The 21,939-nt window shown below is 43.8% G+C and overlaps 2 protein-coding genes across 2 annotated transcripts in view; one reads left to right on the forward strand and one right to left on the reverse strand.

Moving 5' to 3' along the window:
• Positions 1-5,092, reverse strand: part of LOC124034885 (uncharacterized protein KIAA0825-like) — a 149,645-nt gene extending 144,553 nt beyond the window's left edge. The window contains exons 1-2 of the mRNA XM_046348289.1: positions 4,990-5,092; positions 1,545-1,548 (exon numbers count right to left, since the gene is read on the reverse strand). The gene's annotated coding sequence lies outside the window, so the exon portion shown is untranslated. The remainder of the gene's footprint in view (positions 1-1,544; positions 1,549-4,989) is intronic.
• A 255-nt stretch (positions 5,093-5,347) lies between these two features.
• The window catches only part of slf1 (SMC5-SMC6 complex localization factor 1), a 40,413-nt gene continuing 23,821 nt past the window's right edge, over positions 5,348-21,939 (forward strand). The window contains exons 1-14 of the mRNA XM_046350024.1: positions 5,348-5,623; positions 5,971-6,085; positions 6,639-6,717; positions 7,280-7,511; positions 9,788-9,941; positions 10,046-10,180; positions 10,342-10,398; positions 10,830-10,976; positions 11,066-11,232; positions 13,160-13,291; positions 13,441-13,582; positions 14,207-14,378; positions 14,611-14,756; positions 15,099-15,241. Of these exons, the coding sequence (XP_046205980.1) occupies positions 5,610-5,623; positions 5,971-6,085; positions 6,639-6,717; positions 7,280-7,511; positions 9,788-9,941; positions 10,046-10,180; positions 10,342-10,398; positions 10,830-10,976; positions 11,066-11,232; positions 13,160-13,291; positions 13,441-13,582; positions 14,207-14,378; positions 14,611-14,756; positions 15,099-15,241 (1,835 nt within the window). The 5' untranslated portion in view covers positions 5,348-5,609. The remainder of the gene's footprint in view (positions 5,624-5,970; positions 6,086-6,638; positions 6,718-7,279; positions 7,512-9,787; positions 9,942-10,045; positions 10,181-10,341; positions 10,399-10,829; positions 10,977-11,065; positions 11,233-13,159; positions 13,292-13,440; positions 13,583-14,206; positions 14,379-14,610; positions 14,757-15,098; positions 15,242-21,939) is intronic.

Raw genomic sequence — 21,939 nt, forward strand, 5'->3', positions numbered from 1 at the left:
AATCCAGGTGTGGAAAGCTATTAGAGACTTACCCAGAAATACTCACAGCTGTAATCACTGCCAAATGTACTTCAACTAAGTATTGACCCAGGGGTGTCAATACTTGTGTAAATGATATATTTCTGTATTTCATTTTCAATAAATTTGCAAACATTTCTAAAAACATGTTTTCACTTTACCATTATGGGTATTGTGTGCAGATGGGTGAGAGAAAACCTCAAGTTAATCCATTATCAATTAAAGCTTCAACACAACAAAATGTGGAATAAGTCAAGGGGTATGAACACTTTCAGAAGACACTATATGGGGAAGATGTAGACTTTTGAAGCAGAGCACCGTTAAAAGGAATCATCTCTGGCGTCACGATGGATGTTGAGGCCTCGTGGTTTACAAGGACTATACCAGGACTTTGTTGGAGCACGCTGTCTGAACCGCGTCGTGGACGGAAGACAAGAGGAAATCCTGTCTGTTTTAATTGCAAAGAGTATCTCCTTTCACACGTGAAGCTGGGATATGTGAGATATGAGGTGAGAGTTTTCGTGTCCAAGCTGTTGTTCTGCTGGAATTGTGTGTCCAGGAAGTAATGTTGATGAAGAATCTGAAGATTGACTGCATTGCAATTGTGCTGAAAAAATCACATTCACAATTCCCTGGAGTGCCCAGTTAGGGTGAATGAGTTTGAAGTGGCAAGGGTCAGGGCTGTACAGGAGGTCTCCACACAGAGCCAGCCGAAATACTGTAGTCGAAGGAGACTGGAGCTGAAGATATGGCGGTGGATGCCCCCGCAGCCTGTGGAGATTCAGTGTCATTAAACAGTTGAGGGGAACTGATATGCTGACAGTGGAGAAGGTAGAATTTGTGGCGTTTATTGCACATGTGATTAATTGTACTTCCCAAACGAACAAGAAGTCCAAGAAACTGGCCATAATTGTATCTGTGGCTGAAAGGTTCTTGGCTCTCCAGGACTTCACTGCCAACTTCATTGACATTTGAATCTGACTAAAGGATTACATTGTTTTTGCCTTTTGTTAATTATTTGAGAACAATATACATTCTATACTACCCCGCACAGTGGGTGGCGGCATGCACCTCTAATATATGTTTGTGGACCATCATAATACTATAGAATAAGAACCTCTGGGTTCACTAGAAAAAAGTTTGAAAGATAAGACGATCATGGAAAATACATATCATAAATTAAAACAGACATTGGTGCTGTGACCCCTTCAAAATTCATAAGAAAAAAGTCTCAACAGGCTTGAGACCAATCTCAGAGACTTTAGTTTCCAAGTTCCCTTCTGCTCCATTGGCACCATCGTGCATTTATGCACATTGCTGTAAAAAATCTTCCTGAAACAGAATACGATGTGTCACCCAGGCCAGTCATATAAAAGTTCTCAAATAATTCACATGATATCACACAATACAGTGTACTGGGTCTCTTTTCATCTTTCACCTTTCTTTCCACAGGTGAAGAACAAGCTAGATATTCACCATGCCATGAAGAACAAAATGAACACTCAGTATTAGGAAGGTGTTCTGAACTGCCTACCGCTATCACCTTGCTGTAAATAAAACACCTGGCTTCACCTGAAACACTGGGGGCAACACTGTTGTGAAGTGCCTTCCCGCCCTACCTCTTGGTTGTGAGACATGTTACTTTATCCCAGAGAGTCATTATTTGAAAAATATACAGTACCAGTCCAAATTAGACACACCTACTCATTCAATGGTTTTTATTTGTAGAATAATAGTGAAGACATTAAAACTATGAAATAACACATATGGAATCATTCAAAGTAGCCACCCTTTATTTGCCCTGATGACAGCTTTGCACACTCTTGGCATTCTCTCAACCAGCATCATGAGGATTGCTTTTCCAACAGTCTTGAAGGAGTTCACATATATGTTGAGCACTTGTTGGCTGCTTTTCTTTCACTCTGCGGTCCAACTCATCACAAACCATATTGAGTTGAGATCGGGTGATTGTGGAAGCCAGGTCATCTGATGCAGCACTTCATCACTCTCCTTGATCAAATAGCCCTTACACAGCCTGGAGGTGTGTTTTGGGTCATTGTCCTGTAGAAAAACAAATGATAGTCCCACTAAGAGCAAACCAGACGAGATAGCGTATTGCTGCAGAATGCTGTGGTAGCCATGCTGGTTAAGTGTGCCTTGAATTCTAAATAAATCAAAGACAGCAAAGCCTCCCCACACCATCACACCTCCTCCTCCATGCTTCACGGTGGGAATCACACGTGCCGAGATCATCCATTCACCTCTGAGTTTCACAAAGACACAGTGGTTGGAAGCAAAAATCTCAAATTTGGACTCATCAGACCAAAGGATAGATTTCCACTGTCCATTGCTCATGTTTCTTGGTTCAAGCAAGTCTCTTCTCATTATTGGGGTCCTTTAGTAGTGGTTTCTTTGCAGCAATTCGACCATGAAGGCCTGATTCACGCCGTTTCCCATGAACAGTTGATGTTGAGATGTGTCTGTTGCCTGAACTCTGTGAAGCATTTATTTGGGCTGCAATCTGAGGTACAGTTAACATTAATGAACTAATCCTCTGCAGCAGAGGTTACTCTGGGTCTTCCTTTTCTGTGGCGGTCCTCATAAGAGTCAGTTTCATCATAGCGCTTGATGGTTTCTGTGACTGCACTTGAAGAGACTTTCAAAGTTCTTGAAACAATCCTGATTGACTGACCTTCATGTCTTAAACCAATGATGGACTGTCATTTCCCTTTGCTTATTTGAGCTGTTCTCGGCATGAAATGGACTTTTACATTTACATTTAAGTCATTTAGCAGACGCTCTTATCCAGAGCGACTTACAAATTGGTGCATTCACCTTATGACTTGGTCTTTTACCAAATATTCTGTATACCACACCTACATTGTCACAACACAACTGATTGGCTCAAATGCATTAAGGAAAGAAATTCCCCAAATTAACTTTTAACAAAACACACCTGTTAATTGAAATTGCAGGGGACTACCTCATTAAAGTGGTTGAGAGACTGCCAAGAGTGTGCAAAAATGTCATCAAGGCAAAGGATGGCTACTTTGAAGAATCTCAAATATAAAATATATTTTGATTTGTTTAACACTGTTTTGATTATAACATGTTATTTCATACTTTTTATGTCATCACTATTTCTCTAGAATGTAGAAAATAGTTTTAAAAAAATAAAAGCTGGAAGTAGGTGTGTCCAAACTTTTGACGGGTACTGTGCATAAGATAGACAATGACAAATTTGGCAATTAATTAGGTCACAAAAAAATCTGGCCATCTTTCCACTTGGTTACAAACACAGCATTAGCCCATTAATATAAAAGGCCTTCTTATTAAAGGGGAAATCTGGGAATCAAACAACAAAGCATCACCCTGCCACTTTTCTTTTTGGCGAACAGCTGAGAGATGGGGCTGGAGAAATGTAAAAACTCTCAAATTCAAGGCGCAACGCATTTTCCCCCTCAGGACAATGAAAAGATTTTGCATTGGGTCCCCAGGTCCTCAAACAGTTTGACAGCTGCACCATCGAGAGCATGAGAGCACTGGTTGCATCATCGCCTGGTATGGCAACTGTTCGGCATAAGGCGCTACACAGGGTAGTGCGTACATATCACTGGGGGCAAGCTTCCTGCCATCCAGGACCTAGAAACTAGGCGGTGTCAGAGAAAGGCTCAAAATATGGTCAAAGACTCCAGTCACCCAAGTCATAGACTGTTCTCTCTGCTACTGCACGGCAAGCGGTACCGGAGCACCAAGTCTAGGTTCAAAAGGCTCCTTAACAGCTTCTAACCCCGAACCATAAGACTGCTGAACAATTAATCAAAATGGCTACCGGACTATTTGCATTGAACCCCCTGTCCTTTATTTTTTACACTGCTGCTACTCGCTGTTTATAATCTATGCATTGTCACTTTACCCCTACATGTACAAATTACCTTGACTAAACTACCCCCGCACATTGACTCGGTACCGGTACCCCTGTAGATAACAATAATGAGGCTATTTTATTGTGTTACTTCATTTTTAAAATATATTTTAGTTTATTTAATAAATATTTTCTTAACTCTATTTTCTTAAAACTGCATTGTTGTTTAAGGGCTTGTAAGTAAGCATTTCACGGTAAGGTCTTCACCTGTTGTATTCGGCACATGTGACAAATAACATTTGATTTGATTTGATAAGCTATGGCCTACAGTGTTTATTTTTTACAATATTGTGAACCAATAATTGAGTTTAACAAACTTATATTTGGGGTTCTGATGGGGTAATACAGTTGAACTAAGCTCAGGAGGCTTTCATGTTATATTCTTCAATAACTAATGGCTATAATCAATTTAAAAGTCTAAAAATGGATGCACTAATGCCGGATTGCACCCTTAACAGTTTAGCCTCTCTCTATTAGCTCACATGTGAAGTCAGAGCCTAGAACGGCCTGCATACACTTTTGCCTGTTATAAGTGTGAGGTTTAGATACAACAAAACACCAATTAGAAGCTATAAAGTACTGATGGCTTTTAATCCATTTCTTTGTTTCCAAGAGACAGCCATCAATATCATAATCCCATTAGGCTACTTCTTCAAAATCCCCTATCTAGTAGCCTACAGCTATGAGCCTATTTCAAATGAAGGAGGCAATATAGTGAAAATAGGCATATAAATCCCAATTAAACCTTTTTTCTTCTCCTAAATCTCCATTTAATAAACTGACCATGGGTACAGTCAGAGGCATATATTTCGCTCGTCTCAACCTGTCATGTTGTCCCTTGGTCCCATTGATTGGTCCCCATGTAGCCATACCAGAAAGAGAATTGGATACATTACAGACTAACGTTACTCTACATTGGCCAAAATAGTTTAAAACGATTAAGAATCCTGCATGCTGAGGATACACAACCTATTAACGTTGTTGAACGCCTACAAGGCTATGAAAACGTTTGAAATATACATATAAATAGACGATAGGCTACACACCTCTCGATCAGATCGTTTTGTTTGCAGTCAATGGAAATCTGTTACAATCTGCTCCATTTGTAACTAATCTGAATTATCCAGATAGCGTCTGTGACAACCACCCGGAAGCAACCAAGGGAAAACTTCCGCAGGTCGGAATGATCCAAGTTTCAGGCATAATAGGGAGGGATTTTAGTTAATCTTTTTTTATATTCAACGGTTTTGAGACGTGATACCCATGCACAATTGAATTTGTTATGAAAATTATAATTTAGGAATTTGTTTCTCCTTAATGAAATCATGCAATGTTAAAATAATGTGTGTTTAAAAATATAAATGTTTCGTGGACCCCCCTCCCACTAGCGCAGTTTTACTGTCAAGATAGAGTATTTTCTTCTTAGCACAAGGGTGGCAAAACACCTATATTTTGTTCAGTGATAGTCCAATATGTAGCTAGTTTATTAACCAGTATGCACGATTTAATTGTAGTTTCGATAAATACAGCAACATGTTGTTGAACGAATCAAATGTCAGTCTAGAGAAATAAAATATTGACGGCTCGTGAAATGGTACCGACTGTCAAGTCTGGTCATGGCGTCTGAATTTTGGCGCTAGCTAGATAGCGTTAGTGTGGACGTCACATGCACATGCCAAGGTACTTTAACGTTAACGGTATATTGTTTTTAGTTCAACAATAACCGAACTAGTACCTACTAGATAACTAGCCAGTCTTACTAACATATCCAGGGATGTAATGAAAGCGCAATATGAACTTCCCCTCGGGCGTTCTATTGGTTTCTACATCATGCTGAAATTCCATTGACGTTCTCCGCTAGCTAGCTAACGTTAACTGGCTAGTTATCTGCAGTTCAGATAACCACTGAAAACGTCTGTTGTAAAAGTAAAGGACAGTCTTTCTAGCTTGCTCTACTGTTATTTCTACTCAAGCAAGGCATGACATGATGTATAGTAGACTCGTCTTCATGTGTTGTCTTTCATCAGGATGGTGGTGGACACCAAGCATGTGTTCCAAGTGTCTGGGATCAAGAATCTCCAGAAGAAGGGAAAGTTGGTCCATGGAATCGTTCAACTGGGTGGGAAATACATTGGTGGCTCTGTAAGTGTTGACTTCATAGCTACGGGCTTTCCCGCTCAACCCTCACTCTCCCCTTTTTTATAAGCGGAAAATAGCACCAAAGGCCAGGCTGTGAGACAGCCATTATGAGAGCTGGATGGCACCTGTCACTGTCAAGACAGTTCATCGAGGAAAAGATGAACAGTGGGTGATTAGTCCTGAAAAATGACCTTAATTGGTTTCTGATGTTGGGATGTATTTTTGACTCTGTCATTTTATCCTTGCCCTCAATTGGCTCTTATTATAGTTACTGTACATTTGCCTCCAGTCTCAGGGGCACACAATGTGCTGCAAAGTTCGTATCCCTTTATCCCCGCTACGACTCTGCGGGAAGGTCACGGCAAGAACGGTCACTGGTCAGTTTAGAACTTTAGTTGCTGACCTCTTTGGTATCCGTTGTTTTATTTCCTATGTACTAGGCCTATATCAAATGAGTTGGCCGACCGCGTAGGATATTTTCAATGCCACCGAAACATAACGCTTTATTTAGATGGTTTGCCTTGGTGGAGTCAAAGCAGATGTGTTGATCTTCCAGGTTTATAAAGACGGAACTACCCATCTGATTGTCACCCGTGAGCTGCCGAGTGAGAAGTTCATGGCAGCCTGTGCAGGAGGTAAGTGATGATGAACGTAAGCGCTACACTTACTAGGTGTTCCGTAAACTGAGTGTACAAAACATTAGGAACATTTGCACTTTCCATGACAGACTGGCCTGGTGAAAGCTCTGATCCCTTATTGAATGGGCAATACAAAATATTTAGGTGCTTTTGAACGGGGTATGGTGGTAGGTGCCAGGTGCAGCGCTGCTGGGTTTTTCACGCTCTTCAGTTTCCCGTGTGTATCAAGAATGGTCCACCACCCAAAGAACATCCAGCCAACTTGACACAACTGTAGGGGTCATTGGAGTCAACATGGGCCAGCGTCCCTGTGGAATGCTTTCGTCACCTTATAGTCCATGCCGTTACGAATTGAGGCTGTTCTGAGGGCAAAAGGGGGTGCCACTCAATATTAGGAAGGTGTTCCTAATGTTTTGTACACAGAGTATTAGGTAGCAAGCTTTGACAAAGTCAGCTTGTACAGACTAGGGATTCCACAGCTTAATACTCTCATGGACCTTTCATAAGTAGCATTTTAATTATTTTGTGGTTTTTGTCATTTCTCTTCCCTCTCTGTCAGGCAAATGGATCGTGACTCCAGAATATATTTTTGACTCTGTTAAGAATGGTTTGTGGCTGCCAGAGGGGCCCTATGAGTTGGACATTGTCTCTAAGGGGGGAGTCCCTGGGACCTCTAACCCAGTGAAGGTGTGGAGGGAGAGGGTGACCAGCAGGGCCATGGCTGGGGCCTTCGAGGGTTGGAGGGTACTCCTGATGGTCAATGAGCCTACTCGCAGAGACATACTCAGAAGGTGGTCTTTAGAATTGTAGTGGGCAGAAATGTGTGTGTGTGTGTGTGTGTGTGTGTGTGTGTGTGTGTGTGTGTGTGTGTGTGTGTGTGTATATATAGATATGAACATGTTTTAGCCATATGTAAGAGCCTACGCTTGAGTAACGGTAATTGACAATGAGGAAATGTCTGAGAATAGAATTCTAAATACATGTGTATTTAATGAATTTGTAAAATGAATGGATTCACATTCAAGGCATAAAGCTTAAGTTACAAGCATTACAAGGCATTCCAAGCATATGCAGTGCATTTGGAAAGTATTCAGACACCTTGACTTTTTCCACATTTTGTTACGTTACAGCCTTATTCAAAAATTTATGAATGTATCCCATGTATTAAATGCCCCCCCCCCCTCAATCTACAGACACTACCTCATAATGACAAAGCAAAAGAGTTTAGACATTTTTGCACATTTATTAAAAACATAACTAAAGTATCGCTTTCACATAAATACTCAGACCCTTTACTCAGTACTTTAAAGCACCCTTGGCAGTAATTATATATATAATAATCCTTGAGGTCTTCTTGGGTATGACACTACAAGCTTGGCACACTTGTATTTGGGAAGTTTATCCAATTCTTCTCTGCAGATACTCTCAAGCTCTGTCAGGTTGGATGGGGAGTGTCTGCATCAAGGATCTCTGTACGTTGCTCTGTTCATCCTTCCCTCGATCCTGACAGTCTCCCAGTCCCTGACACTGAAAAACATACCCACAGCATGATGGTGCCATCACCATGCTTCACCGTAGGGATGGTGCCAGGTTTCCTCCAGACGTGATGCTTGGCATTCAGGCCAAAGAGTTCAATCTTGCTTTCATCAGACCAGAGTCCTTTAGGTGCCCTTTGGAAAACTCCAAGCGGGCTGTCATGTGCCTTTTACTGAGGTGTGGCATCCATTTGGCCACTACCATAAAGGCCAGATTGGTGGTGTGCTGCAGAGATGGTTGAACTTCTGGAGCTCTGACATAGTGGCCATTGGGTTCTTGGTCACCTCCCTGATCAAGGCCCTTCTCCCCCGATTGCTCAGTTTGGCTGGGTAACCAGCTCTAGGAAGAGCCTTGGTGGTTCCAACCTTCTTCCATCTGTACCTCGACACAATCCTGTCTCGGAGCTCTATAGACAATTCCTTTGACTTCATGGCTTGGTTTATGCACTGTCAGCTGTGGGACCTGTATATAGACAGGTGTGTGCCTTTCCAAATCAAGTCCAATCAATTGAATTTACCACAGTTGTACTCCAAGTTGTGGAAACATCTCAAGGATGATCATTGGAAACAAGATGCACCTGAGCTCAATTTTGAGTCTCGTAGCAAAGGGTCTGAATACTTATGTAAACAAGGTGTTTTTTGTCACAATACTTGTTTTCTTTTGTAATTATGGGGTATTGTGTGTAGATTGATGGAAAAAAGTATTTTTTAAAATCCATTTTAGAATAAGGCTGTAACGTAGCAATGTGTGGAAAAAGTCAAGGGGTCTGAATACTTTCCTGAAGGCACCGTAGATCCTAAGGTTAACTTACAGGACAGAGCATGAACAAAGAGATGCACACTAGGCCAGAGGCCTAGGAAATGAGAACATGCAACCTTCCTCCATGGACTGGATACAGGATAAGAGCGAGAACAAAGGCATTTCCATTTCTAACATCCGAAGGTGTAACCTTTCAACCCGAAACAAACCACCATTGACATATCAAACGTTACCAAGTTCACAGTAACCTCAACACTCCCAGGCACCGATCTCCACAGGGTGTCGCAGCGTCTAAGACCTTGTGCGACGGATGAGACCAATGTAAATGAGACCGAATTCCTGAGAAGACAATCGAACTCCTTTGTATGATAGTGTAATTCAGAGGTCTGTAATACAGACACACGTAAGAGCTCGTCCATCCGTATAGATAGCATCAGTTATTCTCCGTGAACAAGTTTCAGATAGGGACCAAGCATTGAATTAATGCAATATCTTCCGTCACACTAGTCCTCTGGATACTGTAACATAGAGACAGATACATGTTGACCCCTCAGAGGGGGAAGGGCTGACTAGTCCTTGGGCATTGACCTTTTTGTTCCCGTCACATTTTCCGTGCAGCTCCAGGTGACACACATTAGGGCCAAGCCTACAGAATCGTCTTGAAATGAATTGACCTCAAACCTTATGCTTAGACATGTAAATGATGCGTCCTGTATTTGCTACAGCATATCAGACACACCTGTCACTTATCATGAACATATATTTTTTTCAGAATCCTAAAAGCTGGGAAGGCCATTGTGTACTCGTACCCTCCTCCCTCCCATGCTGACGTGACACACGTGTTGACAAAACACGTTGCAGAGCATGTGAAGGCCCACAATGCACCGTGCTACTCCATAGAACACATGGCCCTGCATCTTTTTGGGGTAAATGTCTATGTAGATATCTGTTGATTAGCGTAATTAACAATTACACCCAGTGAAAGGCTTGTATAATAAGGCTCAATCTAAGTGCTCTGTCTTGTCTTCAGGAGGACGTGTGTTCTGATATGGGTTTAACCTGGACAGCGGGCCAGCCAGAGGAGACACATGAGGCCAATGACGCACTCTCCACAGACTTTTCAGAGTTGGAGAGCGAGGCCAGGGACTACATCTCTCAAATAGGGGTGAGGGGCAGGTCTTTTCAAATCCATCTATGTTTAGCAATGAAACGCAAGGTTTCCAATCATTGTTTTTCTGGGCAAAAACTCATGTCAGTCGTACAACTTTTTCAGTCGTCATTTTAATGACTGCATGTGTGACATTGTGGATGGCTCGTTTCATGCAGGAGCGGAAAAGACTCCCAGATATCCTGAGCTACTATGCCCCCGGACCGTACGCTCAGGTATGCAGATCTGCTCAAAGCGTCTACCATACACGCGTATTATACAACTGTAAATGAGTGTGTGACGTGTCAAAGGAGATCAGGTCATTCAATTTCCTTTATGTCAGGCTCCTCACTGAAAGGGGACATTTTGTGCATAGACGCATCATATCCGGGTCACCTGATTTAACCAATGCTGTCAGTTGATTGGTGAAGTGTGATTGGCAGAGCTATTAAAGGTAGTCTCTCACTGTCCCTCCGGCACCTTCCCAAGTGGATTTTCTTCCGATTGCTATTATAAACGGCCATGTAGTTCTTTTTCACATTTCCTAAGTTCATATTCAAGTGGGCAATAGATGACAGTTACCGAGATGACCTGATGAACTTCTGACGTCCTTCTCTTTCTCCACCCCAACTGCTCACGCCATTGTCATCTCTCTATTTTTTTGTAGACTGCTGTAGCCAACTTCAGCAACGTGCAGAGCCTCACTGAGTGTGGTTTATTCACCCAAGCCCTAGAGGAGCTCCAGTTGTACCTGCTGCCGGGGCAGCTCCCCCCAGCCCCATTCCTCCAGCCCCTCATGCGTCACGCTCTCCACGTAAAGACCACACAAACTGTTTGTTGTCCATTGTCAAAAAATCTAAACCTGAGTCCCTGGCTACTCATAGCTCCTCTTTCCCCATCCAGGGGGATGCCAAGCCTTTCTTTCTCAGTGAGTTCCGCACGGTTCTCCACAGCATCCTGAGGAACAACCCTCCCTGGGGTTCTCCAGCTAGCGGGACATTCTTCATGAAGGTGCTACAGTGTCCCCAGTGTCGAAAAGGAGTCTGGCCCCTTTTGGAGACATCACTCAGGTATAGAACACTAGAGAGACACTTATACAAAGGCCATAAACTGTATGTCCCAATAACATCTGTTCAAAATATTATTTTAATATGAGATACCCAAGTCTCCTGTGTTTTCATGGGCTACCTGCAATTCTACTATATCCATCTCTCTTTTTTACATACCCTACCGGTGAAAGGTTTTAGAACACCTCATTCAATGTTTTTTTTTCTACATTCTAGAATAATTGTGAAGACATCAAAACTATGAAATTACACACGGAATCAAGTAAGAACCAAAAATGTGTTAAACAAATCCAAATATATTTTATATTTGAGATTCTTCAAATAGCCACCCTTTGCCTTGATGACAGCTTTGCACACTCTTGGCATTCTCTCATCCAGCTTCAAATGGAATGGTTTTCCAACGGTCTTGAAGAAGTTCCCACATATGCTGAGCACTTGTTGGCTGCTTTTTCTTCACTCTACGATCCAACTCATCCCAAACCTTCTCAATTTGGTTGAGGTCGGGAGTTTGTGGAGGCCATGTCATCTGATGCAGCGCTCCATCACTCTCCTTGATCAAATAGCCCTTACACAGCCTGGAGGTGTGTTGGGTCATTGTCTTGTTGAAAAACAAATGACAGTCCCACTAAGCCCAAACAAGATGGAATGGCGTATTGCTGTGTTGGTTAAGTGTGCCTTGAATTCTAAATGAATCACAGACAGTGTTACTAGCAAAGCATCCCCACACCATAACACCTCCTCCATGCTTTACGATAAAGAAATACACAAGTGGAGTTCATCCATTCACCGACACCGCATCTCACAAAGACACGGCGGTTGGAACAAAAAAATCTCCAATTTGGACTCCAGACCAAAAGACACATTTCCACCAGTCTAATGTCCATTGCTTGTATTTCTTGGCCCAAGCAAGTTTCTTCTTATTGGTGTCTTTTAGTAGTGGTTTCTTTGCAGAAAATCCACCATGAAGGCCTGAGTCACAGTCTCCGCTGAACAGTTGATGTTGAGATGTGTCTGTTACTTGAACTCTGAAGCATTTATTTGGGCTGCAATCTGAGGTGCCGTTAACTCTAATGAACTTATCCTCTGCAGCAGAGGTAACTCTGTCTTCCATTCCTGTAGCGGTCCTCATGGGAGCCAGTTTCGTCATAGCGCTTGATGGTTTTTGCAACTGCACTTGAAGAAACTTTAAAAAATTCTTGAAATGTTCCATATTGACTGATCTTCATGTCTTAAAGGATGGACTGTTGTTTCTCTTTGCTTATTTGAGCTGTTCTTGCCATAATATGGACTTGGTCTTAACCCTATTCGGTATATCTTCTGTATACCAACCATACATGGTCACAAAGCAACCGATTGGCTCAAACGCATTAAGAAGGAAAGACATTCCACAAATGAACTTTTTACTTTTAAGGCACACCTCTTAATTGAAATGCATTCTAGGTGACTACCTCATGAAGCTGGTTGAGCGAATGCCAAGTGTGTGCAAAGCTGTCATCACGGCAATGGGTGGCTATTTGAAGAATCTCAAATATATTTACACTTTTTTCGGTTAGTACGTGATTCCATATGTGTTATTTCATAGTTTTGATCTCTTCACTATTATTCTACAATGTAGAAAATAGTCAATATAAAGAAAAACCCTTGAAAAAAGCAGGTATTCTGGCGACCGTGTCAGCGTGCATGCGCCCGGCCCGCCACAGGAGTCGCTAGAGCGCGATGGGACCCGGACGACGCTGGGCCAATTGTGCGCCACTTCATGGGTCTCCCGGTTGCAGCAGGCTGCGACACAGCCTGGGATCGAATCCGGATCTGTCGTGACACCTCTAGTACTGCAATGCAGTGCCTTAGACCGCTGCGCCTCTCGGGAGCCAATCCTTCTCCTTTTCATGTTGTACCCATCTTCCTCCTTTTGGTGTCTCTGTTTCTCCAGGTTCTGCATGGGTAGCAAGCCCTGTCACTCACTCCCTAGCCCCGCCTCCCCAGAGCTGCTCCGCTTCCATGGTGACCTGCAGGCCTTTATGCTCGAGCTCTTCAAGTGTGACATGCACTCAACTAGCAAAGGGTAATCCCCACCGACGGGACACAGGCATATATTGGCGTGATGTAGAAAACAGGCATCACTTACTTGAAACAACTTTGATATTTCCAATCAACGTCATGCACCACAGACACGACACTGGATATTTCAACATGTCCTCCGTCTTCCCTCAGAGAGGCGGGAGGCTTGCGGTCGTCCGTCCTCTACAGGGTGTTCTGGAGCTTGTGGGAGCGCTCAACGCTGGCCTCCAAGGCCGTGCAGCAGATCGCCCAGCTCCTGGTCCAGGCCTCATTGTGGGAACGCTCTGTCTCCGAGGTAAACCTGGACACGTTCCCAAGTCACCAACATTCCAGTCACATACAGTAGGCCTACATCACTGTCCCGCCCATAGATCAGTTCAAAGTCGATTCTGAACTTGCAGCGGTTCCCAAATTGTGGGGTGCTGTGTCAGCAGGGGAAGTGCAAGGGTCTTTTATTTCAAAAGAAATTGGGGTGGGGGGTGGGAGACTCAGTTCCTCTTGTCATGTTAGTCATTACAGACCTTAGAGATATTTGTAACTTATCAGAAATGCCCAGATCAACTAGCCCATGTCAGCTGATTTTGTTTGTTTGTTTTTTTAGGTATTTTAAGCCGTAGATATTGTTGTAATTATTTTGTTTTGTCACATGAATAGACATTAGACAAGCCTAAATGTGTAGGGTTGCAAGACCATTTGCTTTAGAACTGCAACATTTTCTTTGCTCCCATGGTAACATTTGTAGAATTGCAGGCAATCAGCTTTAAACCTGCAAAATTTTCTCCACCAACAAGACAGTGCTTGTGCACATAGAAATAGACTGGTGCGGGGGGAATTGCAAGAATTGTAATGGAATTGGGCCCTCACTCTGGTCCAGCTAACTACCCATCTCTGTTTTTTTGTGCTGTGGTTGCTTGCGTAGGGTCAGGAGAGGGACTGTGAGAGAGACCGGAGGCAGACGCTGGTGCTAACCCTGCAGGACACGCTGGGCGTGGTGGTGGACTACTGGTGGCAGGAGTACAGCCGCCTCAACCGCAGCCTGGTGGACAAAGGCCTGGAGGACCTGGCTCAACACATCGCCATCCTCTGTCAGGGTACTACTCTGCACTGCACGCAGGTCTGAGGCTCTGTCCCGAGCGGCACTCTGTTCCCGATTATAGTACACAACGTTCGCACTACCTGTGGACCCCCGGTGAGAGGTAGTGCACTGTATAGGGAATCGGGTACCATTCGGGACGCAACCAGTCTGACACACAGCAGCACAGTTTTAATCATGTGTTCTAACTGCTCCCGTGTTGATGTGGATGGTATTCTTCCTGCCCTCAGACCTGCCCCCGGATGTCCTCCAGACGTTTGTTCCCGGGATGGTCCCAACCAGGCTACGGATGGTCACGGCAGACGCCATCTTTAGGAACGTGTGCTGCAGGAACGGCATCATCATAGGAGCAGAGCCCATCTCGCTAAGGAAGATTGTACGTTTTGGCCAAGCCTACGTTAGAATGTGTTTGGTTTCCCTGTCTTGGCTCTTGTGTCCCAGGTGTAGTACAAGTGCAACAGCGGTACAGTGTATTGGAGCTCTGTTGCACATACAGGCCAGTTATTTTGCTGGGATCAGATTCTCGTGCTGCTGTCCTCACTGCTGTGCCTCTCACTGTCACAGCTGCTAACGCTGGTGTCTTTATTCCTCTGTCTAACATGCACGCACACATCTCCTATACTACAGACCCTCTCTATAAAGACCCTCTCCTTCATCCTACTGTGTGTGTGTGTGTGTGTGTGTGTGTGTGTGTGTGTGTGTGTGTGTGTCCTGACAGGTGTCCTCCTACCTGCCAGCCCTTGGGAGGCTGTGCGCGGTCAGGACAGGTGGCTCCAGAGTCCCCCGGGCAGACAGCGGGGGCCCTCGGCCTGGGACTGAACCCACCTCCTACAGCTGGAGCACCCAGGGGACTGATACAGGGTGAGTCTGTGTCCCCGCTGACCACTCCAGTCAGGCTAGTGGCCATACAACCAACCTCCCTGAGGAAGGTGTAGAGGGGGGAAAGCTGTGTGGATGATAGAGGTGACAAAGGGAGATGTGGTGAAATGAGGGAAAAGAAGGAGGGGGTGAGAGGATGCCATAGGAGAGGAGAGTAAGAGAGCAGGTCAGAGTGAGTGTGGAGATGTGGAGTCCTTAGTGGACATGCCTCCTCACATGCCTATGTATCAGAGATTACAGGAGAGGTGCAGAGAGCAGGTTAGAGGCCCTACAGCTAGGCTTCTCTGGACAGACTGATGGCTCACCTCTCTCCCCTGCCACCACCCCCCCGCGTCATACCAGGCAGCTGTTGCTGTTCAACACCCCGCCGCTGGCACAGACACGGGGAGGCAGGGCCCGCTGGGGATGAGGTTCACCTCAAGGCTAGCAGCTCACTCACCGACCAGCCTCGGCCTCTTTTCCCCTCAAACACTTTATTCACCAACATTCACCTTTTTCAATAGATAGAAGTTCTTTTGTTACCTCACCTTACAAAAATACATTTTCAATGTGTAATTGTGTATTACTCAGAGAGTTTGGGTTAGGGGATCGTATGATATAGATGATTTGGTTTAGAAAGCTGAGGTAGCATATGAGTGAGAGGCCATGAATATGGCTTAATAGATAAAGTGTGTGATGAGGAGAGTCCCTCTCTTGCTCTCCTCGGCTCTTCCTGTAAGGACAGCTTGCCATCAGGGCACAAGTCCAGACAAAGGCTGGCGGGAGGCTCTTCATAATTGAAGCCCTGTTTCCTCCTGCTGGCTTAATCAAGCAGAGCTTATTGCTTTTCTGTTTGAGCCTGTTTGGGTTTGTCATTCTCTGTATCGCTCTCTCGCCCTCTCTCGACACATGTTACTGTAGTCTAGCAGTTAGAGCGTTGGGCCAGTAACCGAAGAGTTGCGTGTTCGAATACGCGAGTCGACAAGTTGAAAAATCTGCAGACGTGTCCTTGAGCTAGGTACTTAACCCTAATTTGCTCCAGGGGCGCCGTACTAATATGGTTGACCCTGTAAAACAACACATTTCACTGCACCTATCCATTGTGTGACAATAAAACATATATTTTTGTATTTATTATTTTACTACAGCATAGTGAATCACACCATCACTTAAAGGCATAGTAGGCAGCTTTTTTGGCGACCTGAACAATTTCACATAGAATGTGTGTTAAAACCTCTTGGGGATAGGGCTGTTTTACTGCCCCCGCTGGAGTAATTGCGTGCCCATAGTAAACATTATTTTTTTTGTCAAAAGTTGCTAATATATGCAAATAAAAAATATTATTGAATAGAAAACACTCTAAAGCTTATAAAACCGTTTAAATTATGTCTGTATGTAAAGCAGAACTGTCAGGGCAGTCATTCTCCCAAACTCTCTTGTCATCAGAAAAGTTGGCCCAACTTTGATGTCATCGCCCCCACCCTTCCCAAGCACCTACAGGTCTGGGAACAGTCTCTTTGTCTTCAGCGCGATCTCAGCTTTCAATGGGGATTCTCATTGTGAGAATCGCGCGCTCACAAGAGTTTTGGCGGGCCGAAACCTTTCGGTCACGCGAAAAAACAGGTCACTCTCATGCGCGCTCTGCTCCGGTCCTGTCTTTTTTCCAAGATCGATTATACAATGCATGTGTTTCTGTTCGTCCTCACGATTGCTGTACACCTTTATAACATGTTAAAGCTCGATTATGAACTTAGTTTGACAAGTTTAGTCGACATATATGTAAGTTTGACGTTTTGGTGCGCATCCACTTGACTTTTGGCTACATTTCAACCAAAATGTGTCGTGTTTGAGAACTGAAAGACACAGACTGCAAAACTAAACACTGTTTTTTGGTAAGTATAATTCCTTCCAGGTCTTCTGATGGAAGAACAGCAAAGGTAAGGGAATATTTATGTGGTAAATTTGGGTTTCTGTGGACTCCCAAGATAGAGGAGCCATAATGCTACTTTTTGAGCGCCGACTCATAGTATAGCCTAGTGAACGAAACCTGTAACGTTAAAAATAAATGTAACACAGTGATTGCATTCAGAAGAAGTGTATCTAACTATATATATGTAGAACATGCATATTTAGTCAAAGTTTATGATGTGTATTCCTTGTTAGCTGACGTTATCTGCCGGAGCTATCGTCATTTCTCAGGACATTTGAGTAGCATTTTTTTGAACGATGCATCATTGTAAACAGAGATTTATGGATCTATATAGCATATTATTGAAAAAAACATATGTACTGTGTAACATGTTATATTACTGTCATATGATGAAGATTTCAAAAGGTTAGTGCATTATTTTTCTTTTAATCCTGCGTTTGTTGATTGCATATTTTTTTCAACTTGGCTATGCAAATTAGCTGTGTCTTCGGTGGTGGTTTGACATAAATATGTGCTATGTTTTCGCCGTAAAACATTTTAGAAATCTGACTTGCTGGGTATTTAAACAAGGTGTTTATCTTTCATTTGAGCCATTGGACTTTTTAATGTGTGGAGGTTAAATATTTTTAGGAATATTTTTGCGTTCCATGCGCCACCTTCCAGCTGAACGTGGGGGGGGGGGGTGTTCCAAAATTGGAACCCTAGTCCCCTTCTGGTTAAAGATCTGTTATGCACAGCCGCGAGCTGCCTAGTGACACGAGCCTACCAGACAAGCAAAATTGCTTGCCTCGAAGTGAGCATAGAAGTAACACTGAAGCATGCATGAGAGCATCAGCTGTTCTTGACGACTGTGTGATCACGCTCTCCGTAGCCGATGGGAGTAAGACCTTTAAACAGGTCAACATTCACAAGGCTGCGGGGCCAGACGGATTACCAGGACGTGTACTCTGAGCATGCACTGACCAACTGGCAAGTGTCTTCACTGGCATTTTCAACCTCTCCCTGACTGTGTCTGTGATATCCACATGTTTCAAACAGATCACCATAGTTAACCTGCCTAAATGACTATCGACCTATAGCACTCACTTCTGTAGCCATGAAGTGCTTTGAAAGGCTGGTCATGGCTCACATCAACACCATTATCCCACTCCAATTTGCATAGCGTCCCAACAGATCCACAGATGATGCAATCTCTATTGCACTCCACACTGCCTTTTCCCACCTGGACAAAGGAACACCTACCTGAGAATGCTATTCATTGACTACAGCTCAGCGTTCAACACCATCGTGCCCTGAAGGCTCATCACTAAGCTAAGGACCCTGGGACTAAACACTTCCCTCTGCAACTGGATCCTGGACTTCCTGATGGGCTGCCCCCAGGTGGTAAGGGTAGGTAACAACACATCTGCCACGCTGAACCTACATGGGGGGCCCCTCAGGTGTGCGTGCTCAGTCCCCTCTTGTACTCCCTGTTCACCCATGACTGCATGGCCAGGCACGACTCCAACACCATCATTAAGTTTGCAGATGACACAACAGTGGTTGGCCTGATCACCGACAGACGATGAGGTCGTCTTTTGGGATGAGGTCCGAGACCGGACCGTGTGGTGCAAGGACAACAACCTCTCCCTCAACATGATCAAGACAAAGGAGATGATTTTGGACTACAGGAAAGGGACAGCACCCCCCCATTGTCATCGACGGGGCTGTAGTGGTACATGTTGAGAGCTTCAAGTTCCTTAGTGTCCACATCACCAACTATCATGGTCCAAACACACCTAGACAGTCATGAAGAGGGCACGACAATGCCTATTACCCCTCAGGAGACTGAAAAGATTGGGCATGGGTCCTCAGATCTTCGAAAGGTCTATAGCTGCACCATCGTTAGCATCCTGATTGATTGTATCACCCACTGCCTGGAATTGCAACTGCTCGGCCGCAAGACACTACAGATGGTAGTGCGTAAGGCCCTGGGCCAAGTTTCCTGCTGTCCAGGACTTCTATACCAGGCGGTCAAAGGAAGTTCCTAAAAATTGTCAAAGACTCCAGCCACCCTAGTCTCTCTGCTACCGCACGGCAAACAGTACCGGAGCGCCGAGTCTAGGTCCAAAAGGCTTCCTAACAGCTTCCACCCCCAAGCCATAAGACTCCTGAACAGCTAATCTAATGGCTACCCCAACCCCTGTTTTACCCTGCTTCTACTCTCTGGTTATTATCTATGCATAGTCACGTTAACTCTACTCATGTACATATTACCTCAATTACCTCGACTAACCTGTGCCCCCGCACATTGACTCTGTACCGGTACGCCCTGTATGTAGCCTTGCTACTGTTATTTTACTGCTGCTCTTTAACTATGTGACATTTTTACTTGACATATATTTTTCTTAACTGCGTTGTTGGTTAAGGGCTTCTAAAAAAGCATTTCACTACACCTGTTTTATTCGGCCCATGTGACAAATAAAATTAGGTTAGATTTTCTCATTGAAAGCAAGTCTGAGAAGCGATAGATCTATTTGCACTATTTCTATGCTTCTTGTTAAGTTTAATTTTGGTTAGTTTTACTTTCGCATTTGTACACCAGCTGAAAATACCATTTTTGCTTATTGAAAATGTATTTGGTACAATTCTATTTAAAAAATATATATTTTTTTATTATTACAAAACATACACACAAATGACAGCATACGCACACAAACAACATCATCACACCTGCCCAGACCCACATCTCCAGCGCCTGCATCACTCTCCGCCACATGGCCTCAAACTGCACCATTTTGTTTCTCTCAGTAGCCCACCCACTTTCAACATTTTGGATAATAAAGCATTGACCTTTCCATTGTGTTATCAGTAGAGGATTGGTTGTTTTCCAGTTAAGTAAGATAAGAGTACCATCCAATCAGGTATCTCACTACACCCTCATATGCCATGCCTTGAACATATGCAGTGAATTTACATTGTAATACTTCTGACAGCCAACTTTCTTGCTGAGCCCATAACTTTTGGACTTGATAACATTCCCAGAAGGTATAGACAATTTAATCCTTGTTAGGTTTACACTTAAAACGTGACTCTGCCGTCGTGCTGTAGAATTGGTGAATGTTGTCGCTTGTATAATACATTCTATACATTCGTTTTATACAGTATTAAGCGTTCATTTTCGTTAACTGTCATTTTGTTAATGTTCCAACATTCCCTCCATCTTGTGCCAATATCAGTTATTTTTAATTCATGGTTCCAATATTTTTTTTCTAAGAGGTTGTCAGTTCTATAGGCTCTCTGCAGGGTAAGATATACAAAACCTCATACCATATCATATGACCATCCTTTTTTGACTCTGTAAGATTCCCTCAAGATTGTCCTGATGTCCCAAACATTTCAAATTGAATTTTTCTGATATGAAAGATAAGTTGCATGTATTTGAAAATATCTACATTGGTCAGTCCAAAATTGCTTTTTACAATTATTTCCTATTACAAAGTAATTTACGGTTTCTATGCCTTTATAGCATTCCATGTGGACCAATTTATTGGTGAATTCTGAAAAGCTTGCTGGTTTTGTGTTTCTACCCGGTAATTAATTGCATACACCTGGTGTCCCAGGTCTAAATCTGTCCCCGATTAGAGGGGAACAATGGGGGGGGGCAGTGGGACTGGCTTCAAGGTCCAGAGTTGAGTTTGAGGGCTCTACACTATTCATTGCCTGTTTTGTTACTTCTCAGAATTTTTGCAACCAGGAAATGGCGGAGCGATTTCTGCCTATTGTAAAGCATTTTTTAAATGAAATAAATCTGCTTTTTATGATTACAAAATAACAATTTAGAAAGCCTCAAATGCAATTTAACAAAAGCAATGTCAGTTGAGGAAGGGTTTCTTATGTTGCTGCCTCTTTATCACACCGTATGGGGTGGAAATGGCACTGGAGAGAGTCTGCTGCCTGTGTGTGTGTGTGTGTGTCTGTGTGTATTTTGTGTTAGTGAATGGCTTATTGTACAATGCCCCCGGGCTTGCAGTGATCCTGCACCCAGAGTGACAGAATGATAATCCTCTATAGTATGGACGATCATAGGGGAATGAGAGAGGCTCTCTCGCCAAGTCTGTTGTCCGTCTCCCCATGTGGACAGGGTACTTTTTGAGTTAAGTGGGATGAGATGAAAATGTTTCTCTCACACACGCAGGCACTTCTGATCTCTTCACAGACTTGTCCCTGCTAATAACAAGCTACGTGACAGAACGTGTGTTCCTCCCACACTGTCGGGGAGATTCCGCCCGGGTTCTGAACAGCCCAATTACAGGGAACAAGCAGGCTTCCCTGTAGTAAAGCATGCCTCCCCCTCTCTCCTCTTCACTGTCACCCACATGTCAGACGTCCTGCTGGCAGCCAGGCAACAGGTCTCCCCTCCGCACACTCACTCACAGCACTACTGACAGCCATACAGCTATTAGCACTACGCAGCTTTGAAGAGCGCACTTTCACTACTTCGTCTTTATTTATTTCTCATAATCTCCCTTTTCCCCGTTGAAATGACTCAGTTGGGGTTTTACTTACTAGGCGGCGGAAAAAAGGGACGGAAAAAAGGTCCTGTGACGCCTACGGAGCCGCCGTGTGTGGTAATTTGATCAAGCGCGTCGTCGCTAGCTAGATGGGATGGTGTTGCGCTATTCCACAGCCAGGACACACAGCTCAGGCTGTAGTGTTATTGCTGCATGGCCAAACTGGTCACCTCTCCTTGACCACGTCATCATTAAATACTGTAGGAAATATTGAATTG

This window comes from Oncorhynchus gorbuscha, linkage group LG05 (assembly GCF_021184085.1).
Source record: "Oncorhynchus gorbuscha isolate QuinsamMale2020 ecotype Even-year linkage group LG05, OgorEven_v1.0, whole genome shotgun sequence".
NCBI lineage: Eukaryota > Metazoa > Chordata > Actinopteri > Salmoniformes > Salmonidae > Oncorhynchus > Oncorhynchus gorbuscha.